Genomic DNA, 20025 nt, shown 5'->3' with positions numbered 1-20025 from the left:
GCATGAACATATTCAAAATTGAAACAAAACACTTAAAGTTGAGTTTTAAAAATCCAACATGGGCATTAATTAGGGGATGTACAAATATATTGGGTTTGCGCGTGCCAAGTGGATTTTAAAAGACACCTGGATACGCTCGTAAACACCACAGCATGAACACCTCAGAAGTTTTCAAAAAGGGGCAGGGTGTGAGTATGGTCTGGGCAGGGAATAGGCATTTTGAGGCGTTAAGTTGAGACGTGCATGCAAGTGCTTATGCGATCTGGCGTGCACCTATGTCGCCACCTAGTCACTTTACTTCTGCTATTTATGCCCTATAAGTTATAAAATAAAGATAAATAGGCAGATCAGCAGAATTTTAAGGGAGAGGATAACTGGGGGGGGTGAAGGCTATTAAAACAGGGGGTTTGGAAGATCTCTCTCTTAACTGGGCGAACAGGGGACAAACTGGTAAAACTGGAAATGTTGATAGCGCATTCCCACTTAAATTTTGGTGCAATGTGCACTCAGCTAAGCTATTATATAATATGTGCATATGTGCACGCTCAAGTAATAAAATAGCTGCGTCCCTGGGTGTGGGCCGATGAACGCATGCACATTTGCACCGTGCGCTGGTTTGAAATTTACAGTCTTAGCTTAGTGATCTTGATAACTCCATTGCTTTCTTCATAGTACAATATTCAAAATCATGCTTTCTTCATGGTGCAATGTTCACAAAAAATCACAACACGGGATGCATTTCGGAATTATTCCTGCGTCAGAGGAATCTTGCAGCATGAACTCTCAATGGCTTTTCCTCAGCACTGTATTATGTACTATGAAGAAAGCAAGGGCATTATCAAGATCTAAGCTATGACAGTAACTTTCAAACCGGGAGCTATAGAGTGACATAGAAAGTCAGGATTAGAACTCGTGTTCAGTAGTTTCCAGTGTTTAGCCTATTGAAAAACTGTACACAAAAAAATTATCAATAATATAAGCAGAAAAAAACTAAATTATGCTTAATTATTTGCTTTAAAAAAACATTAGGAACATTTTTATTTAACCTGATTTGGTGTGTGTGAAGGGGGGGGGGGGGGGTTCCTTTGGTCTTGCCCAAGAGCAGCCCGTTCCCCTTCCCCAGCCTACATCTGAAGACAACTTTCTCCCTCTCTCTCCTCCCCCATCTCCCCTCAATCCCCATCTCTTCCTGCCATTCTCTTACCTTCTTCTTCCTCCTCCACTGCCAGTCTCTATGAAAAGTTAGCATACAGTATGCACACTATAAGCACTCGCATTTTGTACAATTTGGGACCTTCATTTTCAGTTTTCATTTCATTTTTCCTGGGAATTTCAATGCTATAAAAAAAAATAATCAGTGAAAAAAAAAGATATTTTCACAGATTTTTCTCCTGTGTGTTATAACAAAATCATTTTTCCACCGACTTTTTTTTTTTTTTATTGTTATAGCATTGAAATTCCAAGGAAAAATAAAAGAAAAACTGAAAATGAGTTTCTCTATGTACAGCTATGGAGGCTAGTTGAAAAACTGTCCCCCTTAAGTTGCAGTAAGGCCTAGGGTACCTTACATGTATAACAATGTACTGAGGTCTGTAACAAATAAAAATATATTACAGTGAACCAAAATCTCCTCCACTGAGAACATTATCCAGTTTTTAAAGTCCTGCATTCCATGATTTCTGCTTCCATTATGACATCTTTTGTATATATTATATTAACTATCAGTAGATTATGAAATTGTTCTTGTATATGTATGTTTTAAGACAGTAAGTGTACATGAAAAAAGAGATATGAGGCAGTAAGTGTACATGAAAAAAGGTGTACTTCCAGGACATCCACAATGAATATATTGGAGAACCAGTGTTCACAAATCTATCTCATGCATATTCATTGTGGCAATCCTGAAAACTCCAACTGAACTGGTGCGTCTCCAAGAGAGGGCTGGGAAATACAGATGTATGGTAGTGGTGTAAAATGTTTCTCCCTACCTTGACTATTCCATCTGTGCCTGCAGTTAAAAGCCTGGTCTCTGTGGTATCCAGAGCCATGGTATTGATCTCAGCATTGCCATGGCAACCAGTAAATTGTTTGAGTTTCTGCCCAGTGTCAATCATCCAGAAGGTAACTATGGATCCTATATCTGAGCTGATTACCTACAACAGAAGCAAAAAAAAAAAAAACAAAACCTAAATTGCAACCAAATTAAATTCAGGTTTTAAATATTCTGCATAACGGTTTTATGCCTTTTTATGCTGTGGTTGTGCAATTTTTTTTAATTTCCATGCAAACATAGTTACACATTTTTATATACATTCCTCTGTTCAACCACATTGGTTGAAATTTCATACGATTATTAAGCTTAGAATGGCTGGAATTTAATGGTTAAAAAAGTCTGATTTGATAGTTCTCTGACTGGCCCTCCACATCTACACTGAGTATTTAATTTCCAAGAAAAGGTCTACAAGATAGCTTGATAGGATCCACAAAATTACTGTGCGGCCACAAACATGACACCACACTATATTGTGCCTTCCATGAATGAATCTCAGCTTTTAGGTAAATGATAGAATTCTGGTACAAATAGAACTATAAGTAGGCATTTTAGTCCCTGGAGCTGGCAAGTATATTACCCCTTTCCCTCCCCACCCCCATTCCCACCAACTTCTTGCCGTAAACCTGATCCTCTTCCTCTCCTCCACTCGTTCCACCCCATTTCATGTACATTTACATTTATTAGGATTTATGGAACACCTATCGCAGAAAGGCCTAGGCGATGAACAGAATAATGTACATAATCATCAAAAACATATACAAAATCATGAAAACTATAAAAAAAACTAAAAACATAGATTAAAAATTTAAAACATAGAAATAAATAACATTAAAACAACAAGAAAAAGACCAATTCTAATAAAAATTGTGAGAAACAGGTGAAATAAATTGAACAGCTAAAATAAGCTAGCTTAAAAAGAAAGGTTTAATCTCTGGCTAATGTAACCCCAATATTTAAAAAGGGTTCCAGGGGCGAACCGGGAAACTACAGAGCAGTTAGCCTGACATCAGTGCCAGGAAAAATAGTGGAAAGTGACCTAAATATCAAAATCACAGAACATATAGAACAAAGTCAGCATGGCTTTACCAAAGACAAGTCTTGCCTCACAAATCTGCTTCACTTTTTTTGAAGGGCTTAATAAACATGTAGATAAAGGTGAACCAGTAGATGTAGTGTATTTGGATTTTCAGAAGGTGTTTGACAAAGTTCCTCATGAGAGGCTTCTAGGAAAAGTAAAAAGTCATGGGATAGGTGGCGATGTCCTTTCGTGGATTACAAACTGGCTAAAAGATAGGAAACAGAAAGTAGGATTAAATGGACAATTTTCTCAGTGGAAGGGAGTAGGCAGTGGAGTGCCTCAGGGATTTGTATTGGGACCCTTACTTTTCAATATATTTATAAATGATCTGGAAAGAAATACCTGACAAGTGAGGTAATCAAATTTGCAGATGACAGAAAATTGATCAGAGTAGTTAAATCATAAGCAGATTGTGATAAATTGCAGGAAGACCTTCTGAGGCTGGAAAATTGGGCATCCAAATGGCAGATGAAATTTAATGTGGATAAGTGCAAGGTGATGCATATAGGGAAAAATAACCCATGCTATAATTACACAATGTTGGGTTCCATATTAGGTGCTACAGCCCAAGAAAGAGATCTAGGTGTCATAGTGGAGAATACATTGAAATCGTCGGTTCAGTGTGCTGCAGCAGTCAAAAAAGCAAACAGAATGTTGGGAATTATTAGAAAGGGAATGGTAAATAAAACGGAAAATGTCATAATGCCTCTGTATCGCTCCATGGTGAGACCGCACCTTGAATACTGTGTACAATTCTGGTCGCCGCATCTAAAAAAAAGATATAGTTGGGATGGAGAAGGTACAGAGAAGGGCAACCAAAATGATAAAGAGGATGGAACAGCTCCCCTATGAGGAAAGACTAAAGAGGTTAGGGCTGTTCAGCTTGGAGAAGAGACGACTGAGGGGGGATATGATAGAGGTGTTTAAGATCATGAGAGGTCTAGAACGGGTAGATGTGAATCGGTTATTTACTCTTTCGGATAATAGAAAGACTAGGGGACACTCCATGAAGTTAGCATGTGGCACATTTAAAACTAATTGGAGAAAGTTCTTTTTCACTCAACATAAATAAACTCTGGAATTTGTTGCCAGAGGATGTGGTTAGTGCAGTTAGTGTAGCTGTGTTTAAAAAAGGATTGGATAAGTTCTTGGAGGAGAAGTCCATTACCTGCTATTAAGTTGACTTAGAAAATAGCCACTGCTATTACTAGCAACAGTTGCATTGAATAGACTTAGATTTTGGGTACTTGCCAGGTTCTTATGGCCTGGATTGGCCACTGTTGGAAACAGGATGCTGGGCTTGATGGACCCTTGGTCTGACCCAGTATGGCATGTTCTTATGTTCTCTATTATAAAATTCTTAAGAGAGTCACATACCCAGTCATCATATCATCTCCAAGTGCCACGGTTCATGAACTGCATGCCCAAATGTGCATTTCACTTATTTTTCTATCCCTAAGGAGCTTTGTACTGATATCCATCTTTCTCACTGCTAGCTACAGCCCTGGTTACACGTCAAAAGTACTCATCACTGATGCTTTTTGTTGTATAGTGGTTGTGACTCTTTATTGAGATGCAGGTAACACTCCATGATATCAAAGGTTACAAATGCATCACTAAAGTATTGAGGAAAGAAACATCACATTGACTCCATATCAAGTGGCATGCCGGCTAAATTAATTATTTTATTATGATTGCACTCCAGCCTACCTCAGTGTACCACTTGTTTACAATGCACTGTCAAAATGGATTTTCACTAATTACATTTCTCAAAACCTCCTTAGTCATACAGTAAGAAGGCTGTAAAGATGCATTTTCCAGTGGGCTCAGTTGTTCAGGCATTAAACAGTGGGCAGTGACCTTTTCCTAGAAGCAGTTTTGTAAATTTTAGAAATATGAACCATTGCATTTATACTCAATTGATTGTATATAAAGCACCTTCCAGAAAGGACATCCATTTCAAGTACAATTGAACAATTATGGACAGCTGCAAGTTTGTTAAAACAAAACTTGAGAAGACTTTTGGCAACTTTTTCAAATCAAATTTAGGAAATCACAACTAAAAGAAATGGTGCACACGTTTAAGTTGCTTTGTAGAAAAAATGCAAAACCTGTTTGCTACCTGCTTGAAAATGGAATTGTAGAGAACAAAAGTGACTGGGTTTTCATGACTTGTGACTCTTGTGCCAGCCTCCTGCTTCATCTCCAGCAAAGTCAGTTGGTTGTTGAAAGAAACAAAAAGCCATCCTCGAGCTTCGTGAAAAAATAAAACAGAAGAAAATTCCAGAGTCTTTGGGAATATACCAGCAATGCGCTGGATACACAGTTGATGATGAATATCCCAGATTCTTAGCACCTGTAGGATAACAAATAATATTAACTTCAGTCCTATTTTATTTTTCCACAGGTGCTAAACTAATTTCTGTTTAGTGTTCATCGAATATGCAAAAAGCCATCTATCAGATCTCTATAGCTTTCATACTGAAAATTCAGAAGATATTTCACCTCCATGTATATTTCTATTTACAATCAGACATCATTGCCTTAGTAAACAGTCTACAGTAAACACAGAATTTTAAGCCATTTCATGAATAAAGTAGCAGGGTTGCCTTGTTAGTCCACTTGAATGCACAGAAATAAAGGTCAATAAACAAAAAATATATGAAGTGATATCTTTTTTTTTAGGACTAATGTCATTCATTTCTTCACTAGTTTTGGGGAGCTACACTCTCCTCCTCAGGACAAAACAGAATAAGCAGGTAAAGGTGGAGAATAATGTTTCAATGTAGACGTGAATCACACCAAGAACATAATTCCCCTGCCTTTTTGCCATCTTGCTATCATTCTACTAATCCTCTCCTCTTCTCCCCTTCCTCTTCACACCACGGCTGTAAAGTAGTCTGTGAGTCACTTGAATATTCAAACATCAGGCTCTTGGACCTGATAAAGGGAGTGTAGCTCCTGAAAGCTAGTCAAAAAATGTATATGTTAATCCAATAAAATGGTATCAGATTTTTGTTTGTTTGTTGATCATTATTTCCAAGCCATTTCATTCAATTATTTATCCTGTGAAGGAAAAATGACAAGAGGCAGATAGCACCTTACAGAGTAATCAATTTAGGGGGGTCATTTTCAAAAGGGACCGCAGGCGATACTTAGATCGGGGTGGGTCCTGGGCGGCGTCCGCACCGGAAGGGGAGGAGTCGGGGGCGGCACCAGGGTGGACGCCGCGAAGACGTCGCTGACGGTGAAATGGTAAGGGCCCTTTTCGCTGCCAGTTTTGCACCCAACAGCGCCACCTTTTACAATGGCGCTGTTGGGTGCAAAAGCCGGCAGCGATAGCACCGTGGAGATGCCATCGCTGCCAGGTTTCACAGGCCCGCCCCCCCCCCCCCCCCCCCTGTTATCACCGGATTTTCTAAGGTCTGTAACCTTAGAAAATTCAGGCCTTAGTGAGGCGTGAGCTTTTGAGAACAGAGTCATACATCGGACAAAGTGACTCTGTCCTCGGAAAGCTCATGCCTCACTAAGGCCTGGATTTTCCCAGCTCATTGAATCCCACAGTAACAGGGAGCGGGGGGGGGGGGGGGGTCGAAGAGGGGGGGTGAGCTTGCGAAAGCAGGCAGCGATCGCACCACCGCGGTGCTATCGCTGCCTGCTTTCGCACCCAATAGCGCCTCCAGCAAAGTTTCCGCCGCGTCCACCCCGACTTCCCCTCTTCCGATCCTGACGCCGCCCTGACTCCGCGGCTATCTAGCTATCACACGCGAAAAGGGACTTTTCCCGTGCAAAAAGTCCCTCTTTGGGTGTGACAGGGATAGAAAATGACCCCCTAAATTGGTTAGTCTATAAGGTGCCACCCGCCTCTTGTTACTTTTGCTACACCAGACTAACATTGGCTATACCTCTGATGACCGAAGTGAAGGTGTTTCTCTGTCAGTAGAAGGCTATGGTGCTAAATAAAATGTTTCTCCCTGCTTTAATCATTAACATAGACACATGGAACATGTCAAATGATAAACCAGGTGATTCACCCAGTCTGCCTATTATGCTGTCACAGGTCACACCAGATTTGTGATTTATTTCCATTTATTTATTTACTTACGTGTTTATAAGTACTTGCTATTCCATCTTTTCTAAAGGCAGCCCGAAGGCAGATTAAATAAAATAACAGGGTGCAAAGTAAATAAGTAATGGATATATATACAGATATGATAACAAACAAATATGATGTAGGTTTCTAACAAATATATACAAAGCAGTGGTACACTGGGTAGGAATAAGGAAGTGGATGCATTGGATAAAAATTGCATATATATATGGTTAAGAAGTAAGTTAAACACCAGTGGTGGTGCACAAACTACGAATCTTTTGGATAGTGGTAGCCTGGAAGAAGGAGAAGACTTCTGGTGGATTAGGATGAGTCTCTGTTGTGAATTCTAGGGGAAGGCTTGGTTAAACAGTCGGGCTCTGACATTTTTCCAGAAGTCGATGTAACAAGTATCTCGTTGCAACATTATAGGTAAACTGTTCCATATTTTTCGGGGCAAAGCAGCTGAATGTGCAAAACCTCATGCATGTTAGTCTAGCTCAAGGCAGTGGAGGGGAAGATAGCAGGTACTATTGGAAGGACTGAAGTTCCCTTGTGGAAGGGTAGAAAAGTAGAAGTTGGGAAAGATATTCAGGGGCTAGTTGGTTAACGCATTTGAAAATAAAATGTAAAACATTTTCCTTTATCCTGCTCTCAAGCGGGAGCCAGTATTGCTGATGCAAAATTGGCATAATATGGTCAGTGGATTAGGCTCCTGCCAATAGTCTAGCTGCCATGCTCTGCAAAAACTGGAGACGTTTGAAATTATATTGGGTGATGACATGGAATAGAGAGCTGCAGTGATCTTACTCTCATATTTTCTCTGCCACTGAAGACCCTTTGTGTCTGTCCCATGTATGATTAAATTTGTTTAGCGTACCTAGCAGAGAAATGATGATTGGGGATCACTATACTGTGTTTTTAATAAATTCTGTCCTCCATGTTCTCCAGTCAGCACTTTATTTACTCTGTTTTGTGATGTATGTGTCACATTTTTACTCTGAGTATGGCTCTGCATCATGAGAATAAAAAAAGGCTAAGCCATCATAGAGTAGAAAAATGCTGTAATTGAGGGTTACTATGGTCTTGTTTAATAAAGAGTGAATTATTGTACTCGATGGATGCTTCGAGTTCTATGGTGAAAAGGTTGATGTCTGCACTGGGAGCTTTTCTGTGGTGATAGCCCTAGCTAAGCAAGTAGGCAGTTTTTGCAGTTATGACTAATGGTTGTGTCACTCCAAGATCACACTAGGATTGATTGCTTTATGCAAAGGTAAGAAAAAAAATCTCCTATATAGTCACATATTAGTTTAGCATTTACCTTGTCTTTAGAGAAGCTAAAGAGCAGTTTTCGCCCCACCATGAACTGGACGGCTATTACGCTGGCCATGCTCCCTTGTAGAATCCCATTTGGTTTAGAGATAACATACGGGTTCCACAGGCAAACCTTGTGATCAACACCAGCAGTAGCTATTGAAAAGCAGGGGGGGGAAAAGAAGTATTACAGCACACATTTTCCAACTAAGGGCTATTTGATAGTCAGTTCTCCTGTATCTTCAGAATAAATGGATGACAAACCTAATGAGAATTTAAGCTTATTCATTCTCGGTTTTTTGTTTTTTTTTAATTCAGTTTGCTATGTATTAACTAGTGTTTCAAAGATTTTCAGGCGGGGATAGCTATGTATATATAAAAACAGATATATATCTAGGTGAATCTAGATAAGGTTTTGTTACTGGGAACAGCTCGTATGTTTGTATTTTCCAGATATAATGCCAAGTAGAAGTGACTGGAAAGTGGAGGGCCATGTTGCACTACTGTCTATTATTAGGCAGTCACTTATATCACCATGGGAACCTTGGAGTTTGTTTTTTTTTTATCAAAGTTGGACCATTGGTAAACATATGATTATACTGTGCCCAGTATAATTAATATTCTCTCAAGAACTTGTGATGTTATGACCTTCATAACAGGCTTCATCGTATAGTATTCAATTTCACTTACACACACTCAGCCTTATATATAATCATTGGTCATGAAAAGTACATCTTTTTTAAATATTTTGAAATTGCAACATATCCCCTTATTGTGCAAATACACTGTGATCCATAATTCTTCGCACTTTTCTTCACTGCATTACTTCTCTTAGAGCTGTATCGTGGATGAAAGCCTTCCACTGCGAGGTAACTCTGCCCGGTGGCTCTGCCCGACACGGGACCGTGTTTCGGATTTCAACGATATTTTTTCAAGGGCTTAAATAATGTTGCAGTCAATTTTCAAATATGGCACGGTGGCACGATAGCATTCAATTTCCCGCTGATACCGGAAATTGAATGCTATCGTGCCACCGCGCCTGGGCACATGAAATGTGCACAGAAGTATATACATGCACGAGCACGAGCCTGGGTCCCCTGCTGTGTAACTTTACTACTGCTATAGATGGCATGCAAGTCATACAATAAAACAATCTAGGCTAGGCAGTGGGATTTTAAGGGTTGGCACTAACAGGGTAAAAGGGAGACTACTTAACTAGGGGGGTTTAGGAAGTCCTATTCCATACTTGGGCAAACTGGGAATGAACTGGCAAAACTGATAACTGCATCGTGCGCGTGTCTACTAAAATCCCCTCAGATCTGCAGGAGAGGCGGCATTTGTGCACACATGTTCCTGTCCATATAAAATTGTATGCACATACAGCCTATTTTATACCATGCGCGCACGTACGCGCGTATGTTAAATGGCCACATCCTTTGACACGAGCCAGCATATGCGCATGTATGTGTGCCCGCGCACCGGTATCAAAATTAACATCCCTGAATTGTCCGGTAACACTTATTCTAAGTTTTCAGTAAAAAAAAAAAAATATATATATTTCAGATAGGCAATGCTATGTATAACTCTACACAGCTAACAACAAGTGGCAGTAAAGAAAGATACCAGAAATGTGCACATACCCATCGCAGGTCAACAAACTCACCAAGGGCCGGATGTAATAAGGTGCAGAGGGCTGTACACACAGGCTAGCGAGCGGTTGTGCACACATTTTTGTGCGCAGAACTTTCTTCATAATTTAACAAGGAGTTTGGCGCACAAAGAAATGTGTACACAACCATGCACTTGAATGTGCACACAAATTAATGCTCCTCCTTGCAAAATCACATGCTAATGACAGCATTAGCTCTTACCCCTCATAGGCTTAGCTCAGGTTTTATTAACGCTCAAAATTTAACTCCTGGTCAGAGGCGAAGTAAAGCTCCCGTGGCCAATGTTAGGCTATGGAACTGAATCTGGCATTCATGGTGTGAGGGTCCTGCATTCAGGATTTATGTGCAGAAAACCCAATTTGTGCACAAATCATGCTTCCTGCTCATAAATTGTGTTTTATACACAGAAAACAGGATTTGTACGCAGACATTATGCTTCATGCAACAATCATGTTTTCTATATATAAATCATGCTTTATGCAGTGCAAACAGGATTCGTGGCACATGACTATTGTTTTCTATTTGCTTTCAGGTCGATACAGAACGGTGCGCTCGTCACTTAGCCCCCATTTGGACGCACGTTTTAGACACGCTATTATTACCCCTTATACTGTAAGGGGCAATAGCGTGTGGAAAACACACGGCCTACCTCCCTGAAACTAATAGCGCTCATCACATGCAAAAGCTGGAGCTGTGAGTGCACATTACTTTTCCTCACTTGCTAAAAAGAAGGCTTAACTCCCAATGCAGTAAACTAATATCAAGCTAATGCACTGGGAGTTTAAAAAATGTGCTAACCTGATCATGTATGCACAAAAATGTGCGCACAAACAGGCCGATTCAAAAAAAAAACAAAAACCTGCGGAAGAGCCGGCGCTCCGAGGCGAGCGAGGCAGCACAGGTTTTTTTTGAATCCGCCTGTTTGTGTGCACATTTTTGTGCATACATGATCAGGTTAGCACATTTTTTAAACTCCCAGTGCATTAGCTTGATATTAGTTTACTGCATTGGGAGTTAAGCCTTCTTTTTAGCAAGTGAGTAAAAGTAATGTGCACTCACAGCTCCAGAGGAAGGCGTAGTCAACCCAAAGCATGATTGGTTGCTTCCTTCCTTGCTGAAAAATGAATTTAACTCTTTGTTTTCACTGTAGGAGGCATGTCCCTGTAGCATATATTCTTCTAGGTAGCCTCTTCATGTGAAATTTGAATAAACAACCTTATGGAAAATACTTTTTGATGCTTTGTCCTCTTTTGCTGTTGCCCAAATGTTTGGGGGCCAATAGCGGTAGTTGCTGGAAAACCATATGGCAAAGTAGGTAAAGAAATAGTACCACTCAAATAATCTTTACTGGTTCATCCAAAAAAAAAAAAAAAAGATAATGACAGGGGGCTCATAGGCTTCCTTTCAGAACTTGCGTTCCAACTACAGTATAGCAAAACCACACAATCCAATCCATAATAAAATGACTTCCAAGCCCAAACCACAGTGTGATTTTTTTTTTCATTAGATATCATACTATCACTGTGATGCTGTATGCTGAAAACAATTTGTACGCTACATTTGGACTGATCTGCCTTGTGACCTTCATTTTCCTAACCCAGTGACCATGGCGGTGCTTCGCCTTGCAACCCATCTGCAAGTCTTCTGGCACTACAGTCTCAATGGTGGGGAACCCCCTGTCAAAGTGATTCGTTTTCTGGATTTTATTGGGGACTGATAGTGACTGTCTAGAGGCCTACACAGATGCAGGAAGAAGCGTAGCTATCCACAAAAGGGAGTGGTTTTAAATTATTTCTCATACCTATCAGATTGAGTCCAGAGTGGTAGTCAAAGGCATGGATTCCCTGACCGATGCTGAAAGACGTGGTCCTTAAATGAGTTTTCCCTCTTTCTCTCCAAGCTAGTACCACTGTGTTCCTATTGCTGTTTGTGCAAGAAATAAAGGCTTCCAATGAAGAACTGTAGCTGACTATTGAACAGAAAAAGAAAATAATTTTGATTAATTTCTCATATGTAAAACTACAGCATGAACCAAGCTAACCCTTTTTTTCAGGTAAAAGCTTTCCTAGAGAAAAATTCTCTTAATTGTTCCAATTTCCTAATCAACAATTTCTTATTTAACTATCACATGACTATGAGCGAATGCCATTAGGAGGGGCACTTTAAGTAACTTGCCGCGCCTTCGGTTCCTGTACATTTTTTCAGTCCACCCTGAGGCAATAGTAATAATCTGGGTGGTACAGCTGGGTCAGAGAAAGGTAGGGACGTAGGAAGAGACAGAGTGTGAAAAAGAAATGGATCAGCTTAGAAGATGGAAGGAAAACCCCATGTGTTACAAGGGAATGAAAGACAGAGGGTAGTGCGGCAATAACGGTTAACACGTAGGAGCAGTAGTTCATCCTGTCTTGTTAGGTCTGTTGGAATACAGTGCAGAATTTGTGATTCTTCCAATGGCAATGATAAAAGAGGTCTCCGAGAGGCTGCTTGTTCTAGCCACCCTCCTTCCAGTGTCTGGCCGAAAGAGGTGCATCAGGTTTTGTAGCCGGGCTGAGCAATCGCTGGGCTGCCAGTCCTACAGGAAGTTCCCCACCGGTCAAAATGCAGAGGCTTGGCAGCCAGTCGAAATCCTTACATATATTTAAAGAGCTGCACCTGTTAAAGCATAATGACTGGACACGGGCAATTCTTCACTTGATGAAATTGCTTTATTCTAGTCTGTTAGGGCAGGGCGTGAGGGAAACTTAAAAACTGAACACGTTGCTGTAGAATTTGCAGCACGCAGAATACAATTAAACGTGAGAGGTGCCTCAGTAGCTGGGAAATTAACATAATTTGCTGCAGGCACATAATTCTCTCTGTCTCTCTCCTTTATGTTGCTGATTAAATCTCAAGTACTTTCGCTTTGCTTTAATTAAAACTGCACCATTGCTATATGATTCTGCAATATTTTCCTAAGCTGTGCTGAGAAAAAGTGTAAGCATCATGTCGTACGCACCTAGGGACGAATGTGAAGGAACTGGACTATTTGCATTAGCCTGGTGCTTTCTGTGCCAACCCAAAATATTGAGAAAAAAAAATGTATCTGAATGAAATTAACAGATTTCTGCTCAAAATTAAGTTATTATGTTAATTATTTATTAATGCACAGAAAGTGCAAATCAGTTCAGTTTCTTTAAAAAAATGTAAAGGAATAAGTCACTTTTCATATAATATTATTATTTATAATCATTGCATTATTGTATCTGAAAATGTCAAGTTGTCTTGGCTTTCTTCCTTTCTTTTTCTGTCTTATCTTATGTATAATTGTACAGCACTGTGCATGTCTAGTAGCGCTATACAAATGATAAGTAGTAGTGGTAGCAGTAATTTATCTTTCCTATTTGTATTCCAAGTGTAGCTTTCTTAATGAAGATATTAGCACTTACCATCAAGATTCTCTCTCACTTATGGTGTCTTAATGTTCCATCTTAGGCCATTCCCACCCTGATTAATGTAAATTGTTCTCCAGAATCATGGGAGCAGTAAAAAGAGATTATTCCGCAGAACAGAATAGTCTATTAAAGGGTTTATATAGCTAATGATTTAGGCACCTAAATCATTCCCTTCGAAAACTGACTAGGGCCGAGACTCTAACTTTAGGACCCTAATTTCAGGTTGCAAAATAACGGGCAGCTACGGGAGTGGAGTTGGGGCACGGAAAACAAAATAGGCGCCGATCAATGATTTTCAACACTAGGCACCTAATTTTGGCTCCTAAATCTGGGCAAATGAATTGCAGACCTAAATTTAGGTACCCCTGTTTTAAATTCCTAAATTTAGGGAACTTTTCAGTTGAAAACTTTGGTTTCCAAATTGGGCTGAAAATCTCCCTAAATTTGAGCACCTAAGTGAAGTATTGTGCGTTTTTTGAAAATTGACCCCTTCATTAGCGTGCATTGCTTGCCTGAGGAAAGGACCTGGGCAGTCCTGACATCACTGATATTTGAACGTTACCCTTATAAAGGTCCAAGGCCCAACCAACTACTTTGTTGGTTTCCTTTTAACTTATTTTATCTTTTTGTGGTCTAACACATTACGTCCTATCTGGTTTCTGAAACTGTAATTTCTTGAGTTTGCATTAATGGAAGTATCTCATCATGGCCCTGATTGTTGCAGTTTCAGCTAGCAAGCAAGGGTCAGTAGATACACCGATGTCCTTCTGAGTGTCTTAGACACAGGCATCAGCTGAACCACCACTGCTATCATGATGTACTAGGTGTACAGAGCCTATGCTCTCATAATGATACAATACACAAAGCAGAGTGTACCATTCTAGTTACTGTGGCAGCTATAGATAAACTCAAGCTAGGAGGAGCTTCTGTGACAATTACTAAACAGAAACCTTTGGTTTGCATTCCATTTAGGATTGTGCAGTACAATTTAAATTATGACTATTATTCTGTCTGCCTGACTTTTGGTTCTATAGGCGAGTGTGTAGATGGAAGAATACATCATTTCAAACCAGGGATATTGCTAGCCATGAATACATAAGGTTTGTGCCATGAATCTCAGGTGTTCTGTAAGTTCTCTACAGGGAACAGGAAGGGAAGGGCTGGAAAAGAGAACAATTGTTTTCTTCTTTGCAGTGACTGCTCCAAACTCCCACCCTCCCCCCCTGACAGGAGGGGGAGGGTGGGAGACTGAGCAAAGCCTGCAGGCAGCTTGTGGTGAGAAAGGGGAACAGAGAGGTTGGACAAGGGAGCACAGCAATTTGCTTTCTGTTCTGCTGTGTGCTATGCTCTGCTCTCGTTCCCTCCTTACCCTGATGTCTTGTTTCATCAGGAGAGGAGGGGCTGGACTACATACAGCCACAGCCACAGCTTGTGATACCAGGACTCAGAATTCAGCCTCGGGCAGAGTCGGGGAGGGGGGGGGGGGGGGGGGGGGGGGGGGGTTGCGGAGAGGCGCAGTCAGGGAGCTGTAAGTGATTGATGGGGTGGAAAAAGGAGGTAAATGCTGAATGGGAGCGAGGTGAATGATGGTGGTGCAATGAGGGGTTGGTGATGGTGGGAGAGAACATACGCTGGGGAAGTTGAGGAGGGAGGTTGCATGGTGGGGGGAGCATGAGAAAGGGAGATGAATGCAGTCTCCTCCCCCATCTCCCTGAAATCAGCAATGCAAACTTAGGCTGTTTGAGGTGATGAAATGGGGCTGTAGGAGAATCCTGATGGAACAGGGGATGTGAGTGCAGGGCACAATGCATGTAAAGAGGGTGCAAAAGATAATTTGTATGCTGATCCAGTAAAAGGTTTCAGAATCTGCCATGACTGGAATATCATTTTCAGTGTTAAATTATTGCATGTTCTATATATGGGGAAAGGTGATGGAGGGCTAAATAATTTTGTGAAAACATGGTGTCCCACCTAGTATACCAGAACTGGTGATAAGAAACAGGCATCACATTACTGATCATTGTAAGAATCAGCCAGTACAGTGTGTGTCCCCCTCGGCTTTTCCAGTGTGGCTGGTGCCAATCTTCTTAAATTGTCCCCATAAGGCCAGCAGGATCTCAGTAACACTACTATCCCATGAATTTACAGGATTGTTCTTGGGGAGAGAGGGAGGAAGGCTGATGGTGATTGTTGAAGTTACATGATCATAATCTCATAGGGAGACCATTTCAGTCTGAGTCTTTTAAGCAGTTAACAGTGGCTCTGACATTAAACCATAGAATTAAAGCTATTGCAGTTTAAACTTCCTGTGATGAGAAGCCAAGTCCACATAACCTTGTTAAGCAGCACAGGCGCATACAAAAAGCCTCATAGTAAAGACCTGCATGTTTCAAATGTTCTGAATGCTTCAGAGATGAACAGGGCAGTAGGGACACAGAGTCTGGGTTTCAAAAAAAAAAAAAGCCATGTATGTGTACTGGGAGGAAAAGGAAATACATTAGGAGAGTAGGCAAAAGAAGACATGAAAGATGGGAGAAAATGCTGACTGCAAAACGGGATACAACTAAGGCCAACAACAAAAAAAAAAAAGCAAGCAAGACACAGGAGAGGTTTGGAGCGGTACAGACAAGTCTTGGAGCAGGCAGAGAGAAAAAGGGACTTAAGGGATATTTTTTAGTAGTGAGATCTTTTAGCAAAGAGAAAGCCCTCACCTTTCAATGAGGAGGAGGAAACACTGTGGTTAAGAAGCAGCTGTTAGAAGTGGAAGCTATGGGTTCTTACACTCTGGGCCTGTAGCATGGCATCTGCTCTGGAGCAGACGGCTATAAATTGGTAATCTCTGCCTGATTCAGTTCCCCATATCCATCCCTAAATTTCCCTCTGCTCGATACTTAACAGATTGTAGAATATTTCAGGCAGGCACAAAGTGCACATGTGAAAATGTTTACACTGCCTACGCTTATGGTGCTATATATAAATAGCTACAGATAATGGGGCAGTTTTTAAAACCTGTGCACGGGCGAGGATTTGTTCGCGCAACCTGGCGCGAACAAATCCGCGCCCGATTTTATAAAATGCGCGCGCAGCCACGCGCATTTTATAAAATCCAGGGTCGGCGCGCGCAAGGGGCTGCACAATCGTGCAACTTGCGCGCGCCGAGCCGCGCAGCCTGCCTCCGTTCCCTTTGAGACCGCTTCGAAATCCTTCCTTCTACCACCCCCCCCCTGCACCTTCCCCTCCCTTCCCCTACCTAACCCACCCCCCAGCCCTACCTAGGAACCCCCCCCCCTTACCTTTGTTGAAGAAGTTACGCGCGCCGGCCGACAGCCAGCCCGCGATCCCGGGCACAGTGGCAAATGGCCGCTGTGCCCAGGCAGGGGCAGCTTTTCGGGGGTTACGCGCATAACCCTTTGAAAATCTGCCGCAATGCTATTAATCATAGATCCTTGGCTAATTTCCAAAAGAGCAATCAACATTTTTCCTTTTCTTTTCAAGAAAGATGAAAGATTGAGAGCAATGATCAGGACTCATAAAATGTAAATTGTGGCAGCACACCAGGTACAGTCCTGCTGGTGTTCCTCAGTCTTCTGACAGGTTCATTGCTAAAGGTGAGAAATAGTTTAGGAATCAATATGTTAATGGTTTGTCTGGCTGTACAAACCACTAGAGATGTGAATCGGAACCGGAATCTGATCGGTTCCGGTTCCGATCCAAATCTTAAAATTTTTATCGCCCAGCCCGATTTGAGTTCTGATTATCGGCTGCGCCCGATCCGATAATCAAAACACCCTCCCGAACCCCCAAAAAAGGTTTTAAAATTACCTGGTGGTCCAGCGGGAGCGCGGGGACCGATCTCCTGTTCTCGGGCCATCGGCTGCGTTAATAAAAATGGCGCCGATGGCCCTTTGCCCTTACCCTGTGACAGGGCAAAGGTAGCGCCGGCACCATTTTGAATACTGGCAATACGGCCCGAGTGCAGGAGGTCGCTCCCGGACCCCCACTGGAGCCCCAGGGACTTTTGGCCAGCTTGGGGGGGGCCTCCTGACCCCCACAAGACTTGCCAAAAGTCCAGCGGGGGTCCGGGAGCGACCTCCTGCACTCGGGCCGTATTGCCAGTATTCAAAATGGTGCCGGCGCTACCTTTGCCCTCACTATGTCATAGGGGCTGAGGGTCGCCGATGGCCTGCTCTCGGGCCATCGGCGCCATTTTAGCTGCCACTAATATAAATGGCGCCATGGCCTGAAAAAAAAAACCCACCCGACCCTTTAAAATGACCCCCTTGACCCCCCCCAAAACCTTTTAAAATTACCTGCGTTAATAAAAATGGCGCCGATGGCCCTTTGCCCTTACCCTGTGACAGGGCAAAGGTAGCGCCGGCGCCATTTTGAATATTGGCAATACGGCCCGAGTGCAGGAGATCGCTCCCAGACCCCGCTGGACTTTTGGCAAGTCTCGTGGGGGTCAGGAGGCCCCCCCCCCAAGCTGGCCAAAAGTCCCTGGGGGTCCAGCGTGGGTCCGGGAGCGATCTCCTGCACTCGGGCCGTATTGCCAATATTCAAAATGGCGCCGGCGCTACCTTTGCCCTGTCACAGGGTAAGGGCAAAGGGCCATCGGCGCCATTTTTATTAACACAGCCGATGGCCTGAGAGAGGGAGATCGCTCCCCGTGCCCCCACTGGTCCACCAGGTAATTTTAAAAGGTTTTGGGGGGGGGGGGTCAAGGGGGTCATTTTAAAGGGTCGGGTGGGGTTTTTTTTGTTTTTTTTTTATTGGGACATCGGCGCCGATGGTCCGAGAGCGGGAGATCACGCTGGGACCCCCCCCACTGGACCACCAGGTAATTTAAAACATTTTGGGGGGGGGGGGTTCGGGAGGGTGGGGGATTTGTTTTAAAGGGTGGGGGTGGGTTTAGGGGTTGTTTTGGTGTGTCGGTTTTTGCAGCCCTCCCCACTCCCCCAATTTACGATTTTTCACAATAAATCGGGGGAATTTCTATTGTATCGCGACTGACGATTTTTGACGATTTAAAAAATATCTGATGATTTTTTTTTTAAATCGTCAAAAAACGATTCACATCACTAGAAAGCACAGGCTTTTAGAATTCCCACACTCGGCCTGCCTGCAACTTGTCTGGCTGCGTAGCCAGCTGGCTTACTTGGAGGTATTCCAGGGCACTCCAATATTTAGAGTCAGCGGTATTACATAAGTGGTTAAGTCTGGTCTGGCCAGAGAACTGCCCTAAAGTTAGCCAGGATTTTATCCAAATATATTCTGCAGAGCACCTAATTGGCAGCATTCTGTTGAATATCTGTTGATTCTCAAAGACCTACATTGGCTGCCAGTGCACTATAGAATCTTATACAAGTCCATCACCATCATCTACAAAGCATTCCATCAACTCTCTCCGCTTAACCTCCAAATCCCATTTATAAAACACACCTCCACCAGACCTATCAGAGAGTCCTACAGAGATTCACCACAGGTTCCACCTGCCAAAACCTTTCACCATACGACGCTCAGAGACAGGGCTTTCTCTGCAGCAGGACCTACCTTGTGGAACTCCATCCCACCAGAACTGAGACAGGAACCCTGCCTTCCTACATTCAGAAAAAGACTCAAAACCTGGTTATTTATGAAAGCCTTTCCAGACACAAATTGAACTTTCTCTCAACCAAATCAACTAAGACCTCCCCTCAGGGTAAACATAAACTCTAACAACTCCATAATGTTATTTCTCATTAAATGAGCAGGTTTTTTATGTTGCTTTTATTATATACGGTATATTATATACGGTATATTATATATACGGTATGTTATATATTATATATTATATTATATTATATAAATTTATTATATACGGTATATTACCTTGTTACTCTTTTTATCACATTGTTAATTTTCTATCGCTTTCCTTACTTTCCAAGTTGCATTATGTCCCTGTTTTATTGTAACTGCTATTTCTTCTTATATCACATGTTAATGTTCTAAGTTTTTCTCCTCTTATCACACCCTGTTAATTGTAAACCGACATGATGCGACTCCCATCGCGAATGCTGGTATATAAAAAATTAAAATAAAAATAAATATCCGGGACAAGTTTTCCAGTGCGGATAACTTGCCCACTCCTAGCGCTACTGAATAATATTGGGATCTTAATTTCCCTTTTGAAACTACCATTTAGAATACCCAAATAGTGCCAATAGCTATGATACCTTCAGTGATATGGACATCTGACCAAAGTCATCAAACCTCTATGAGATGCTAAAGATTCTTGGATCTTTTTCTAAGCAAAACAAACATCTTTTTTGAAAATGTTTTTTTTTTTCTGGCATAAGGTTCATATGTGTTGTATTTAATGAGCTTGGCATTCCTGGCTTCCCTTAGGGGTA

At 41.9% G+C, this 20025-nt stretch overlaps 1 protein-coding gene across 1 annotated transcript in view; it reads right to left on the bottom strand.

Moving 5' to 3' along the window:
* WDR49 (WD repeat domain 49) overlaps positions 1-20025 on the bottom strand; it is a 131396-nt gene that overhangs the window by 96430 nt on the left and 14941 nt on the right. The window contains exons 6-9 of the mRNA XM_029616832.1: positions 12007-12174; positions 8543-8691; positions 5254-5487; positions 1989-2153 (exon numbers count right to left, since the gene is read on the bottom strand). Of these exons, the coding sequence (XP_029472692.1) occupies positions 1989-2153; positions 5254-5487; positions 8543-8691; positions 12007-12174 (716 nt within the window). The remainder of the gene's footprint in view (positions 1-1988; positions 2154-5253; positions 5488-8542; positions 8692-12006; positions 12175-20025) is intronic.

Source organism: Rhinatrema bivittatum, chromosome 9 (genome assembly GCF_901001135.1).
Source record: "Rhinatrema bivittatum chromosome 9, aRhiBiv1.1, whole genome shotgun sequence".
NCBI lineage: Eukaryota > Metazoa > Chordata > Amphibia > Gymnophiona > Rhinatrematidae > Rhinatrema > Rhinatrema bivittatum.
The sequence above is the reverse complement of the archived record's forward strand: the minus strand, read 5'-3'. Positions and strand labels throughout refer to the sequence as shown.